The 15,189-nt window shown below is 43.2% G+C and overlaps 1 protein-coding gene across 1 annotated transcript; it reads right to left on the bottom strand.

The window, feature by feature from the left end:
- Positions 1–4,338: 4,338 nt before the first annotated feature.
- cited4b (Cbp/p300-interacting transactivator, with Glu/Asp-rich carboxy-terminal domain, 4b) lies at positions 4,339–6,879 on the bottom strand. Its single transcript, XM_079562370.1, has 2 exons — positions 6,648–6,879; positions 4,339–5,876 (listed from the first exon to the last, which is right to left on the bottom strand). Exon 2 carries the CDS (start codon positions 5,869–5,871, stop codon positions 5,107–5,109), a length of 765 nt encoding a protein of 254 aa, XP_079418496.1. The 5' UTR covers positions 5,872–5,876; positions 6,648–6,879; the 3' UTR covers positions 4,339–5,106.
- Positions 6,880–15,189: the final 8,310 nt, after the last annotated feature.

The raw sequence follows: 15,189 nt of genomic DNA, 5'->3' as shown, positions 1-15,189 counted from the left end.
ATGAATGAGAGTGTGTGACCGGTTCCTTGATGTAAAGCGCTTTGGGCCTCATGAAGGTAGAAAAATGCCATATAAGTTGAGACCATATACCATTTAGTGCTAGCGCGCCGTTAGCTTCAACACAAAAACATCTGGAAGATTCCACCCATTAAGTCTTTGCTCCCAAGGCGATGTTTTCCACATGACGCTGGTGACCGTCCATATTTGGACAAGACGCCGCCACTAAACTCAAAGGGACACAGCGAGAGAGGAAGAACAGCGGCCTCCTGAGAATTCGTTTGGAAGTCACGTGCTTACATCCCATAGCAGAGCCTCTACAACTTGTTGAGAACGTTTTGTTTTTTTGTTCATTTCCCCAGACAATCCCTTCAGTGATGCTCTCTGAGGTGATGTCAGCAAATACTTTTCAAAATAAGCAGCGCGTCCTATTTACACGGCCAGTGAGTCCATGTTGTTTTCAAATTTCAGGATGTTCTTGTCCCGTTGTTTTCCCATTTAAATCAATCAAGGATACGCCTTAATCTCCGCACACAGCGTTAGGTGTAGGTGGACAGCTCAGACACAATGGCCACAGATAAGACTTAAATCCTTTATCTTGGCCTGGCTCGGCTGATATTGAGGTATCCCGGTTAGCCTGTTTGATCAGGCTGTGTGCGCGTGTACGTGTGTGTGTGTGTGGGGGGGGGGGGGGGGGGGGACTTGGCCAGCCGTGACATCAGTAAATTACACCCTATCCGTCAGCAGGACTAAAGGAGCGTCCCGAGCCCACGCCTGGCACCAGCTGGGCCACGAGACGAGATGAGAAATAAAATGAGACCGCAGCCAATGCATAGATACAAGGGTTCTGTCAGACAGTACAAAAAGGACTGAGCCGAACAACACAGCGGTTTCATTTGTCGTTGAAGATGAGTCATTCCTTCTCATAGGAAACTACAACATAACGTCCTGATTCTTATACCTGCAGTGCTCTTGCTTATGTGCAGAGGCTTTTCTCAATGGCAGCACATCTTTAACTATTCATTCACAGACTCCCAAGGTTGACATGTGTACAACAGGTCAGGTTGGAAATGACTTTTTCAGTATTATAAAGTTTGGAATAGAATTAAGATTGAGGGATCACTTTTTTTAGCCTTTTTCAGTAATACCTTTATAAGAAAAAATGTGGCAAACGGCAAGACATATTTCTCAATACCTCTTGGCAAAAGGAACGTGTTTCCCAACTTCTTTTTTCACAGAGTCCCCGTTGTATCAGTGGACACATTAATGACGCAAACTGCCTTTGATAACTTGACAAACTCAGTTCATTTAAGTATAATGGAAGGTGTTGTTTCCATTTCAGTTGTAAATAGAGATGAGTAAGTAATATCCTGGAACAATGAGCTGAAAAAAAGCAAAGTTTTTGAGTTTGGAACCCTTTCATGAGGAGCTTTGAGGACCCACTGGGAGGCTTTGGGGCATCACTGTGTGTTTCTTGCTCGGTTCTCAAAGAAATCAAGGCAACGCTTTGTTTTAAAATCATAAGAAGTAGGATACATATTCACATTCCCAACACAACACCCAGCGAAGACAATGTTTATCATAAGCGGCTTCAAATGAATGGCACTGAATGGAACCATGCAAATGTTTAGGGAAACCCCAACCCAGAAATCCCCTTAACTTTACATGTAATTGCTAGAAATCCTCACATTTCTCTCCCGCTTATCTTCTGACTTTGTGTGTGGCTTCTGGTTTGTGACTTATACCGAGAAAGTGCCACAGGAAGACGGCGTTGTGTCGAGCGGTGGCGGCTGTGGGTGGGCTGCCTTTTGAAACAACACTGCTAACTGCTAAACGTCTCCACCCTGCTTACAGCCCAAACGGCGTCTAGACTGGCCCCTGTGAAGGTAGGCTGCAGTCATAACAAGGGATCGGCGAGAGCAAACAACCGTGGCAATTCAAAACCTCTGTGGCGTCACAATCAAAATGCTTAAGCCTCTGCTCGCGGGGACGGGCCTAAACATCGCAGCGTACAATTATGAGATACGCGCCGAGGAGACGGAGATTTGTAAGGAAGCCAGCGTGCCTCATGCTCCACAGCGGAGAGAGGCAGCTCACCAGATTGGCAGTGGGCAAAAGGACCTGCAACCGTTACTAAGCAGTGTGCCAAGGCGGCTGCTGGCCTACTTACGAGCTATTCTCTCCGCAAGCCTGGAAAATACACACTCCCCGACACTTAGCCTCCGGCGAGACTTTGGTAGTTCAAACTATGCGTGCATTTAGGCCACTTACTTCACTCGCGGAGTCACTAACACGGATACTAGCAATTTGGATTACCGCATATTAAGGTGTTCTCACTTAGTCACGCACTTTACAACTCAGTCGGTACTCAAATCATATGTTCGCGCTGGATGCAATTATTTCAACTTCATCGCTTTATTTCTTGGGTTGACCATGAAATTGATTCTGTCATTAACATTACTATTGTGCTGTTACTTGGTCTCGGTTTTGACCCGGTTTGATCCAATATGTTTTAAATCGGACCTTGATTTGGCCCCAAAGCCAGCCCTATAGTTTGCTCCTAGGGTTTAGTCCAGTCCAGGTTGTGTCCCCGCTCTGCTCTCAGCGCTCCTTAAAATGCTTTAATCTGATGCAGGCAATTGAAATGGGTACTTTAGGCGATGGACTTTCTGAGGTCATACTTCAAACGTTCAATAATCACTCATTTGGGCCACTTCACAATAAAACAGCGACCACATTGCCCCTTATACAATGTGATGAATAAAACTACACACGAAAACAAGTTGACTTAGAAAGTGAGCAATCAGCAAACAGCGGCATTACCGGCGGTCCTCATTCCCCCCGTTACTCATGATGTTGCTGAAGATGCTTTTGTTGACGATGTGGAAAGAGCAAAACACCACGATGACATTCCCAACATGACCTCAATCAAGCGTTTTCGTCGCCCCGAGGCACAAAACAATCGGAAAACTGGGCTGCTGTGGAGAATCTCTTTAACCTCATTTCATAATGAACGCAATCATATGGGGGAAATCGTTTTACTACTCTGCAAGCGGCTGCTGCTTTCTGGAGAGGAGTTGTTGGGAATTTGCATACATTGTTCAAAGTTAAAGTTGGGAACGGTGATGCCCGTCTTGGAAGGGTTGCTAAATCTTTATCAAGGTATTAGCATTCATTACACAACCAGTTTGGAGCCACGCTGATGCTTGGAAATGTAAATAATAATGCAAAGACTGTCATCTGCATTACTAGGTTCTATGGTCTGAGCTGCACAAACAAATTATCAGTAAATTATAGATGCCACAACAGAGATTTACAATTGTTTTTGTAATAGTCTATGAAACAAAAACATGGGGATTTTAAAATGAGCAAAAGGTCAGCTTTAGTCATCAGTCGTTTTGACAAAATGTAAAAAAGATTTACAATTTTTTTTTGTAAATGTAATGGTGCGTACGGTGTTTGTACAGAATTTAGTAATAGTATTGTTATTGCAATACTCCAGACAGTTATCAAATTTCTTTTGTCTATTGTTCAGCCTTACTGTGGCTGGTAAACAATCGACTAAATTGATGTTTTTGTTTATTTGGTCAGGACAGTGCATGTTAATGGACACACATGGGACTCACGCATGTAAACATGCCACGCCGGATTCAAAGAACCAAATCTCACTTGGTTCTTTGACTGACCTCTTGTGGTTGGAGTTAGAATACAATAGATGAGCGTTAGTCGTCTTAATCTCTACACAATTTATGAAAACCCCGCACACAGACAAGCAGACGGATGGTACATTGACCCAGTCTCTCAATATTAAAGTAATATAAAATCCCTGCCTATAATTTAGTTCCAAATTGCAAATGCACATAAAATTATTTCATCCTGGTACATTTTGTAGGATTTACTGATATTTTCAATCCAAAATGAAACACACATACATGACTACTTTTTAAAGTTTAAATAATATCATCCTAGATTTTGGTTTGATCATTTATAAAGAGCTTTTGTTGGTTAAACCACTGAAAGTCATCATTTCAATTTCACAGCAGCACAAGCTCCTCTTGTGATAATCACTGAAGATACGTATGTGCAATTATCGCATGTCAATCACGTAGCGATCTGTAGCACAGTGCACTGGATGTGATCATGAAAAGAACGCACATGTAAAACCCAGGAGATTTGCAGCACATACCCTTCCCTGCGCAGGAAACATGAATATTGTATTTGTTTAAATGCCTCCAAATCAGGCGGAGGTTTCCGTACACCCACATGTTAACCTAAGCACTGAACGAGCTCTTTGAATGCCTGGGGGGAAAGCAGTGCAATGAATGGGAAAGCAGGCCACACTTCTATCCAGGCCATCTTTATTGATCCTCCAAAGCCCTCTGACAGAATACACCCCCATCTTGACCACAAACAGGGGACAATATAAACAACCAATAAATAATAATCTGTAAAATTAAGGCGGTTCTACATCTCCAATAGAACACAACAGTGTCAACATGGTGAATTACAGCTCTGTAGCGTAGTACAGCACAAGCAGTAGACTTAGAGACCATCACATCTAAAAAGGCAGCACTTTCCATAAGTGAACCATTTATGTATGATACTCCCACTGAAATGAGATAACAAAGTATTGTGGTCAGGAGAGACTAACCAGTCTTCCTTTTACCGCACAAATATATTCTAAACTCAACAGATAATGGCATGAAAACTTCAATGCGTTTGTCCTACTAAAATAAAATACTTCCAACCCCAAGAAGTGGTTATTTGAATCTGTTTCTCAGATAGAAATAAATAAATACACCTTTTACTGTATGGTAAATCAAGGTGGAGTCCAGGCCAGGGCTACACAGTGTCAGAGCATTGTTCAAAGTGGCATTTTATTACATTCAAGTCCACAAAACTGGGCTGAAGCAGGCTTGGAGCTCACACCTGTGGCTCCAGCACAAGTGAGACACTGTCCTGTGTCTCTCTTCGGACGTCCCGGACTGCCCTCTGTGTGCCTCGCTGCTGCCTTGCGCAGGAAGGTGCTCACAAAAATAAAAGGACTGAGCACTCATCTGCCCAGGACTATCCATGCTCCTCGCTCCATGAGGGCCAAAGCAGATCCTCTCAGCAGCTGACTGTGCTGGGTTGCTGTTTGCTCACAAAGTCTGAAATAAAGTCAAACTCATTTTGTCCCAAGAAGAGTTCGGGTAACTCCTGCACTCGGTCTAGGCCTAGCTCCATCACTAATGAAGTGAGCACCTCCTCATCGATCATATCTGCGTCCATACCATTTAACGCCAGTGCAGGCCCGGCCATGTGCTGCATGTTGGCCAGTTGTGCTGGGTTCATGCGGTACTGAGCAGGGCCCATGTGACCCCCTGCCATAGGTCCAAGTGGGTGTCCGTGGTACTGAGTGTTGAGTTTCTGCAGCTGCATGCTGGCCATGAGCTGCTGGGACGTCATGCCTCCATTCAGGAACTGCTGCTGCTGTTGCTGCTGTTGCTGCTGCGGGTGCTGCTGTGGATGCTGGGAGGGGGGTGGGTGCTGGCCTGGGTGCTGCTGAGGGTGCATATGGTGCTGTTGCCCGGGATGATGTTGTCCGTTGTACATCATATTTCCAGAGGTGATCTGATGATGGCCCATCTGAGCTCCGTTCATCTGTCCGTTCATGGGTGCGCCCATGGCCTGCCGCTGCCTCATGGCGCTCTCCATGTTGGCTTGGCCACCTCCATAGTGCATCATCTGGCCGTTGGGCATCGGCCGCATACCCTGCTGGTTAGCATGCTGCTGGTGACCCGCCTGCAGGCCGCCGTTCATGCCCATCCTGTAACCGTGGAGACCGCCACCTGCTGAGTTGTGATTCATGGGCATCATCAGATGGTCTGCCATGCCTCCTGTATAAAGCAAAGAGACACTGATCAAGACAATGTGTACCAACATGTTTACACACTACAAGCACAATGGTCACAAACACAGAGATGTTCTTCTGCAGTGCATAACCCATCTGCTGACCATAACAGCCATGAGCCTATTCAATGCGATTTTGTTTTCTTTGTGAATGGTTCAACTTGACTCTGTCTATCTCCGCTAAAAGCAGGGTTGTAAGACTGTAATTCACTATCTCACTTGACATTCAAACACTAAACCCCCGGAAACACATAAAAGCTTCTTGTTCCTTTGGGCGAATACTGGAAAAGACATTACTGGAGTGCTAAGTCTCCCTCAATCCTCTTTCTCTTTGTGCCAAGGAATGAACGCCCAGGTTGGAATTACAGGTTTACATCATTGTTTGGAAATATTCTTCTATTCGACAATCCATGGACGACATTTACGACTACAAACGTGCACGTGCCTTTCATATAGTCTATTGCTCAAATCGCATATATGTATGATGCATGTCAGCTATAACAAACATCAGTTACATTTTACGCACGTAAGGCTGCAACAAAGAACACTGACATCACACATCCCAAACAGCTGAATCTCCACATTTGTGTCAGAGAAGTGCATTCAATAAACGCGACTGCTTTCACCTTTCGTTTTATTAAGTCCGCTCTACAACGCGGAGAACATCTATCCGTTTAGATTATGTGGCTTTGTAATTGAAATAACGTATCGACAGCACGACTGCGCTCAACAATCACAAACGATGTAAATGCACTTACCCGAAACCGTTACGTCTCCACAAAGTTGCGCTACTTCGCTCTGGCTCCGTCCTTTAGAGTCCTGTGTGAGAAGCTCCTCTGTTTAGGCTCTGTATTCCACTGGGTTACGCTTCATGCTCAGCGAGAACGGTGTGCACAAAGACTGCCGCATCAGATCTTGAAACGACTGCCTATTTTCTGGGTCAACTCAGGGATTATGTACATCTAAAAAGCTCAGAGGAAGGCAGGCGAAGAGAGGTGGAGCCTCGGTCCAGCCTCTTCTTTGTTCCTATTGGCCCCTCGTAACATTGTCTATGGGCGTAGAAAAAAAAAAAACTGCTGGGGAGTTGTGACACAGTCCCATGTTTTAATTCTCTCCTCCCACTGTTTCTTTTTGAAAGATCATTTTGACACCTCGTTTGTTTTTATAAGTGACAACTTATATTTTGAGATAGATAGATAGATAGATAGATAGATAGATAGATAGATAGATAGATAGATAGATAGATAGATAGATAGATAGATAGATAGATAGATAGATAGATAGATAGATAGATAGATAGATAGATAGATAGATAGATAGATAGATAGATAGATAGATAGATAGATAGATAGATAGATAGATAGATAGATAGTTTTGTGCATATGTGATAGATACTTGTCTCGTGTACAGTATATCTGAATACTGTTAGGCCTCATCTCCAGGACCAGGATCACTGCTGCTCCATGTGACCCGGGTGCTGCGGGCTGAGCAGTGTGGAGGGGGCAGTGGAATGTAGTCTGCTTTTCTAGGACATAGAGGCTGCAGCGGCAGAGGGGCAGAGCTGGATGTGCGCTCCAGATGCCTACATGACTGCATGCATGTCTGTGGTTCTGCTGTACGCATGCATACGTCTCTGATTGCCCTATTCAAGAAAACTGCCTCTCGCCAGCAATTGCAAATGAATACTAGCACTTTGTGGAACTAGCCAAATCATTGTCCACACTTGTCCATAAATGGCCAACCTCTGGCAGGCTTTGTCAGCATTTGACATTGCTCCTGCTCAGCCATTCTCAGCCAGTGCCAATAAGCCACTCCCAGGTGTGAGCATTTCACACACCTGCTCAGGCCAAACACAAAGAATCAACTGATATTTCAGAGCAGTGTGCATTGCTCATTTTTGCTCTGTGCTAATACCCACTTACTCATAGAGTCCAAAATGCAGGGCACACTCTGTAGGACATATTCATTAGCCATCATAGAAATACAGCATGTTCTTTTGGGCAACTATCTCATAGTTTTCTAAAATAAATGGTTCATTGATCCAAAAAAAAAGGAGGCCCACAGAGCATTTCTTATCAAATCATCCATGGCAACAAACAGGCCTTGTGTTTAGTCAATGTAGATGACCCAATCTGCCAAAAGAGCAACAGAAGGATTCTTTTTGTCCCAGCCAGCTCCAGGCAGGAGCTTAACTGCTGTGAGCACACCTTCATGGTATAATGCTTTAAAGGCCTCATTGTGGAGTGTTCTGTCCTTTTGTTGCTGGTGGCTCTCAGCTGAATAACAATGGTCTGCTGCTCAAGATGACAGTGTATCTTTATTCTGCTCTCAGTCCTGCCAGGCAGGATGTCTGAGAGACATCACGCACCAAAACATGAACTTACTTTATGTCCTCCCTGACCATTGTTCATTGTTACTTTGACAGTAGAGAGCAAGGCTTTGAGAGTGCCCCATGGAGCCGGGCACACACTAAAATGGACTGCAAGACTGATGGTCCTGTTTTGTTCACTTCCAGCCCCATTCTTTGTAAAACCAAGTGAGGGATTCTGAGGAAGTAAGGGTATTTGCAGATGACCTTCATTTTTATGCAACGTTTGGTCTCCAGCCCTGTGTGGAATGCATAATTAACCCTGTGAAAAGATTATGTTAGAGAAGGGCTTCATAAAGGGTTTGAAAACGTATGGCGTCCAAACTACTACACGAATACTGTATTTTACCATAAGCTAAAGCTGTACAATGACACAATGGCTTTAGGATGTGTGTCCATACATGTTGTTAGCTACTCAGTTGTGGGCGGGGTTGGCTAGGCTGTGGTATTGCTGTCGCCAAATATCAATATTTAAACAAAAGGACCAAGTTAGTATCAGTGATATTGGTTCAGTTGTAGTATTATTATCATTGAGACATCATTCATTCATTCCATTTAAATTCTATTTGCACATTTCCGAGGCAAACCTCTTCTTATTATTATTTCTAAAAGCAGACATTTGTGTGGAAAAAAAATACACTTGTGTGCTCTGCATCTAATCATAAAACATATTTTTTTAGATTGTGAAGTAGCAATCTATTTGTTGTTGTTTGCGTTTCAGTGACAGTATTGCTCTTATGCTATGAAATGTCCTTACATGAAGCAGTGAGATGTTAGATATGTGTTAGAAAAGCTTGGATTTAGTTGGGATTAGAACAAACAATTTAGACATGAACTTGGACAAACTTTACTGATCCACAAGACAAATTGTGTTGTCAAAGATAAAAGAATGGAATTAGTTGTATAAAATAAGCAGAATAGGCTCTCGTCTGTAAGTATAAAACACCAAAATAAGATGAACAAAAAAAGTTCAATGCCTCTGTTATATGCTTTCAAAACACCATTAGCATAGGAAATTAGACTGTTTTCCATTAGTATCCGGTACTTAAGCTTAATAATAATGTTTTGCCTCTTTTGGAAAGAACCGTGACAGCGCCCTAAAGACGGCGCATGTTTGCGTTTATGCCTCATGACTGTATTTCTGTGGCGTAAACCTCATATCCCATCAGCTGACTCGTTTGGAAAAGTAACGGGCTACATTAGCGGGTGGCCATGTTTTTTTTTTCACATGCTAAATAGCTGTCACTTCCCCCATTAGCTGTGTCATTGCTCCAGCCATTATCTGCCCACTGCACCTTTGACTATGCAATACCTCGCCTCACTCAAACACGACAGTGAATGCACCGTGAGTGGGAGTTGACAGTGCTGTGACCTGGACTGTTTGTGTTTTTTATCCCAATGGGCAACTACTAATATACTGCATAAAACTAATGGCCACTGTCACAATCCTTGTCTAACTGTAATCCCACAGTGCCAGTGTATTCAAGGCATAAAGATATAGGCAACCGCTAATACTGTTACAGTATTGCATAACATATTGGAATCACTAATTACATAACACTCAGGGCTTTGCTAAGTCGGCCGACAGAATGGAGTTCCTATAAAAGTAGCTTGTAAAGTAAAGTAAAATAAAATAGTAAAATATATCAAACACTTGTATTAATATAGTGTTTTTTAATAAATACCCTTTTCAACTGAATTATGTAATCTGATTGCCTTCATCGCTAAGCATTTCTTCATAGCTGTAGTACAAATGTACTGCAACATTATCTGTGTCCTTCTCAGCTCATTTCCCTGATGACAAGATACCAAAAGTCAGTTTGCCACTCACTCCTCTGCTTTGTGTGGGGGAGGGCTGTTATTGTTCTGCTAAATGAGAGAGTCTCTATAAATACTAGCGAGGCTTCCTTCTCGGTCTTCCCCACCAATCAACAGCCAGCGCTGAGCTGAGCAGCTGAGAGAGGGGCAGTAAGCCTGAGTCAAGGCTATACCACGGGAAAGGGGGGGGGAGGGTGTGACGCCGACATACCAGGCCCATGGAGGACTTTGTCAGGCGACCGACCGGCCAACTGAGCGAGACCTGCTAACTACCGCTGCTCCTGAGGCCATAAGTGGGGGAGAGTGAAAGTATAGTGATTTGGTTGAGTGGGGGTGGACGCGACTTACCAACTCCCCAAAAAAAACATGCTACGCTACACATTCTTGGGCTTTTTTCAAGGCTGAGGCTTTATTTTTTGCATTAAATATATAGTATGTCAAGGCTCTTTGGACATATTTAGATGGTGGCAGGAGCTATAGCTTTTTATATATAGGAGTATATAGGATTATGGATGAAAACACTGGCAAAAAAGGGCATTTCTTGCTAAATAAGAAAACAGAATATCGACCGTTTTGTTTTTCAGCTGCACAAACAAACAATAGTTAGTTATATAACTTTAATGATAGGCTTATAGTAAAACTGAACTGAATACAGTTTACAGCCATAGAGTTGTAGCCTTAGAGCATGAATAAGGTAACAATGAGTGAACAAGCAGCATCTAAGAATCTTTTTTTCTCCAAAGACTTGTTGGTCCTGTAATGCAAGGCAAAGCAACTTTATTCATACCGCGCATTTCGTACACAAAGCAACTCAATGCAAGCTTTATTGGATTGGACAGTGCAGAGGCAAGGGGCTAAAGACCTGGGAGAGACATACAGCAAAACCCATGATGCTGAAGTTGGAACAGTGTTAAAATGTACATGAGCAGCAATAGCAGCTTTACCCACAACTAGCTGCGCCAAGGACACATATATTCTTGGCAACAATATCTCGGTTTTAGATTGTTTTGTTTTCATATTTTTGTATCTCTCCGCTGCAGCGCGTTGGCAAGTGGAGAGGGAGGCCTGATTTGTGTTTCATTTTGCAAAGTTTTAAAAGATTAATATTTTAAAACTGCTATGTACACTTTTTTCCAAAACACTATAGCAACACTTGCAAATTCCCAGTCTCCATGAATGCGCCGTCAGCGCCGGCCAGAAAGCTGTTCAGTCCTCTCTCATGCATGCAAACTCGGACAAAGGTTGAGAATTCCAGCTGTGCGGCTTAATCAGCTACAAGCCCGGCGTGTTCTGCAAAGCAACAGTAACTTTAGTTAACATTAAACATTTAACAGTGAATAAATAAGTGAGTACATTAAGCTCAATGTGGTCATATGGTTGTGCTGCGGCCACTTTCAGACTGAAACAAAACAAAGCTGTGTTTATTGTACACAAACAAGCTTTATGTGTAGGAGTGCTTATGTTGTAATTTGTCTTTTCGGGCACATGTCTCCTGATGCAGTATAATTACATGCCGCCTATATGATATCCATCATGTGTAGCTCACTAATTAGTCTCAATTAATTTTGTTTGAAAAGGGCCCTGCGTAGCTTAAGGGCTGGAGTAGGTGAGTGCGTTTTGAGGTTTATTATAGAAATACTTTGTCATTAACTTTATCTTGACATTTGGTCCTGTGACTTATGGACAAAAAAAGGTTTGTGCACAATCCATCCTTTTTTCTCTAAATGTTGCAAAGTAATTCCAGAACAACAGGAGCACTGAGTATCAAAGGGATCGCAATGACGTCAGTTTAGCTTCAAAGCAAATTCACATTTTGGTTCTCTATCTGACAAAATCTCTTCAAAACAATCCTAGTCCTATATTCCTTGCCAAAAAAGGAGGGTCAATTATCAATGTGCTGCTTGAACATGCAGAGCCGGTTTTTCCTATAGGCAAACTATGCAAGGGCCCCGCATCTCAGTCAAACTACAGTGTTGTTTCACTGATTCATCAAGCAGTTACTTACAGTAACTCTGGTTCTTTGAATGTGCACAGTCTAAACTGAGTTGGGCAACTCACAGGCTATTCTGTGGTCAGACATAATTCTCAGTGGTCAGACATAAATAACCGTCAGGTGCAGGTGTTAGATTTAAAGGAATAGGCCACCGTTTTTATATACTGAGATATGCTCTTACCTCACTTTAGCCAAGTTAATATATCCCCGTCTGGTCTTTGTCCGTGCGCTCTGTCAGGCAAACGGAGCACATACGCAGCCTCTCCCACATGTCACATAGCTCCAAAAAAGCTCACGATAGAAGCTACCAAGCTCTTCCACGTGTTCCCTATTTAAATAAAGTTACGTGAAGTGTTTTCATGCGAAGTATATTTACACAGAAATGTAGCATGTCGATTTTATAAGCAAATAAAAAGGGGGACTATATTGTGAGGCGTAATGATACGAGGAGCAAAACGTCCGCGCAGTAACTCCTAAAGGTTATTGACGGAAGTGAGCGGGGGAAGTCTTTAGGAGTTACTGCGCGGACGCTGTGCTCCTCGTATCATTACGCCTCACAATATAGTACCCCTTTTTATTTGCTTATAAAATCGACATGCTACATTTCTGTGTAAATATACTTCGCATGAAAACACTTCACGTAACTTTATTTAAATAGGGAACACGTGGAAGAGCTTAGTAGCTTCTATCGTGAGCTTTTTTGGAGCTATGTGACATGTGGGAGAGGCTGCGTATGTGCTCCGTTTGCCTGACAGAGCGCACGGACAAAGACCAGACGGGGATATATTAACTTGGCTAAAGTGAGGTAAGAGCATATCTCAGTACGTAAAAATGGTGGCCTATTCCTTTAAATCAGCGGTTCCCAAACTGTGGGCCAGGGACCAGAGACCAGAGGTGAGAGAATGGAACCATTTGCCATTTATCATTTTAAAAAGTTGGGAAATAGACTAGTAGTAGTCCTAAATCCCAGTCGGACAGTGGCTTAGTGGTTATGGTTAGCCTGAATTGAGGTCATTATGTTCCACTTCTACCCTGCACTACTGCACAGTGGAACTGTTTTTGAACATAAATGAATTTGCTCTTCGTCGAATAACCATGGGCCCCCGTGTGGATTTTTGCTTAGGGCCCCAGAAGGGCCAGCACCGGCTCTGTGAACGTGGACAGTTAGGAGATTCGGACATTATTTTGCTTGTCTATTTTGTTGGTCGATTGCCGTCTTATTGTTGATTTTCAGTATTACCTTATAGTACCGCCAGGCTTATGTTTAAGATCAAATCCAGAATAAATGGGTGTTAAATAGTCCTAAATGAAGCCCCGACTGGATTATATATTATGTCCTAACCAGAAAACCACTTAATTTTTGCCAATGCATAAATGCAGTTATAAAATGGGCCACATTTAATCATGAAACATGAGACTTGATTGACAATAGCTCTTTATCATCACTTTGTGTCAGAAATAACCGCAATTACACTGCTGTCATGTTCCTTGTCAACTCCAATGAAGACCCAATAAAAGGCCATGCATGTGTTTGTGATGTGTCAGCTGCTGACCCACTCTCGATCGTCCATGCCATCTACGGTGCACTCCATGATCCCAGCAGCCTTACATTTTCCAGGCGCCCCCACCGCCATCACCTCCATTCTTCAGCATTTACTTGCCCGAGGTGATCATTGTCGACACAAACACTAATCATGTCTCCTCCGCTACACTTCCTGCCTCACAGCCACTCTCTGCATCTCCAGTTACCTCGAGGAACATGCGTCAGGGGGGAGGAAGGGGGAGGAGGGTGGTGTAGGGCGAGGGGGACAGTGCACATGCTTAAACGGACATCAAGACCCAGCAGAACCTGTTTGACAAGTTCCTGGTGAAAAGCAGAGGGTAGTGATGTGACGCTCATGACCGAGCCAGATCTTTTAAAAGCCACATAATGTGAAAACACATAAAAGGTGTCTTCACTGTGAGCGGTCTCGCCACATACCTGATCCTGCTGTAAGTTTGAGTAATTATAAAGGGGTTGTACCCATTTTTTGTACTGAAGAGTGCAATTTCCCCTGTTGAGCATACTGTGTTTGCTGACATTTGTGGAAAAAAAGAGACGACATATTATGAGCGATCATGAATCTGGACGTACTTGTCAATATTACCATGTTTCTCTGCTTTATAAAAACCTGCTGAAAAACTCAATACCGCAAAGAATCTCGATGCTATAATGTGTTGGAGTTAGGAATAAATAGGTACCACAACAAACAAGTTAATGCTGTGTCCTCAAAAGTACCTGACCAACATGTTTTTGGAGCTTGAGGAAACCGTTGCACCCGGAGGAAACCTGGCTGGCTGCCTTCTCCTCTGGTCCCCTGAAAGAGTGCAGCGCCTCCTGGGTTTGTCCCTGTTTCAGAGCATGGTGTCCTGCACTGGTCAGCACCTCCTCCTTCCTCTTCCTCCGCTCCACAACAGTCTTTCACCATCTTCTGGGAAGAGCTTAGCAGTTAGCCATTAGCCAGAACAATAGTAGGGATAGAAAGTATGTGTGGCTTAGCTGTGAGTCTTGCCCAGATACCTCCTCGTTTGTCCCTTTTTTTGTTTCCTGTGGCGCCTCTTGTGACACAAATAAAAAAAATAATACAAACATGAGCCAGTCGTTTGAGCGGCTCCTGGAAATTAAAACTACACCTAAAGATTTGCCCCCCATTAAAGGACCAGGAATCCCATCACAAGCATGGAGGGAGAGCGAAGCCGTGATGTGGAATATGACCTATTAATCATTCATTATCTCCCTAGCACTGTTAATGAGATGACGACTCTTAAATAATTAGCAATGTGACTAGAGCGCATTTCCATAGTGCTAGCCTGAGGAGGTGGAGGGCATAGGGGACGAGTGGGGAGGGGAACTGTGGGTGTACATACTATAGGAACAAAATAGAAACCCCCCATGTCAGATTAACAAACAATAAGTGTTTGGATATGAGGGGAATAAAGAGATTCTTGAGATAAAACACAAGTATTGAGAAAGCAATTACTGAAAAAAATATCGCATAGAAAAAATAAATTCCTGTCTCTTATAAATCTGTAAGAGTGCTGCTCTTGTATTGGCCAATGCTCTTTGGATTTCAAGACAATT

Source organism: Gobius niger, assembly GCF_951799975.1.
Source record: "Gobius niger genome assembly, chromosome: 8".
Lineage (NCBI taxonomy): Eukaryota > Metazoa > Chordata > Actinopteri > Gobiiformes > Gobiidae > Gobius > Gobius niger.
The sequence above is the reverse complement of the archived record's forward strand: the minus strand, read 5'-3'. Positions and strand labels throughout refer to the sequence as shown.

Coding starts and splice junctions, on each gene's coding strand:
- cited4b (XM_079562370.1), bottom strand. CDS start 5,871: ATGGCAGACCATCTGATGATGCCCATGAATCACAACTCAGCAGGTGGC.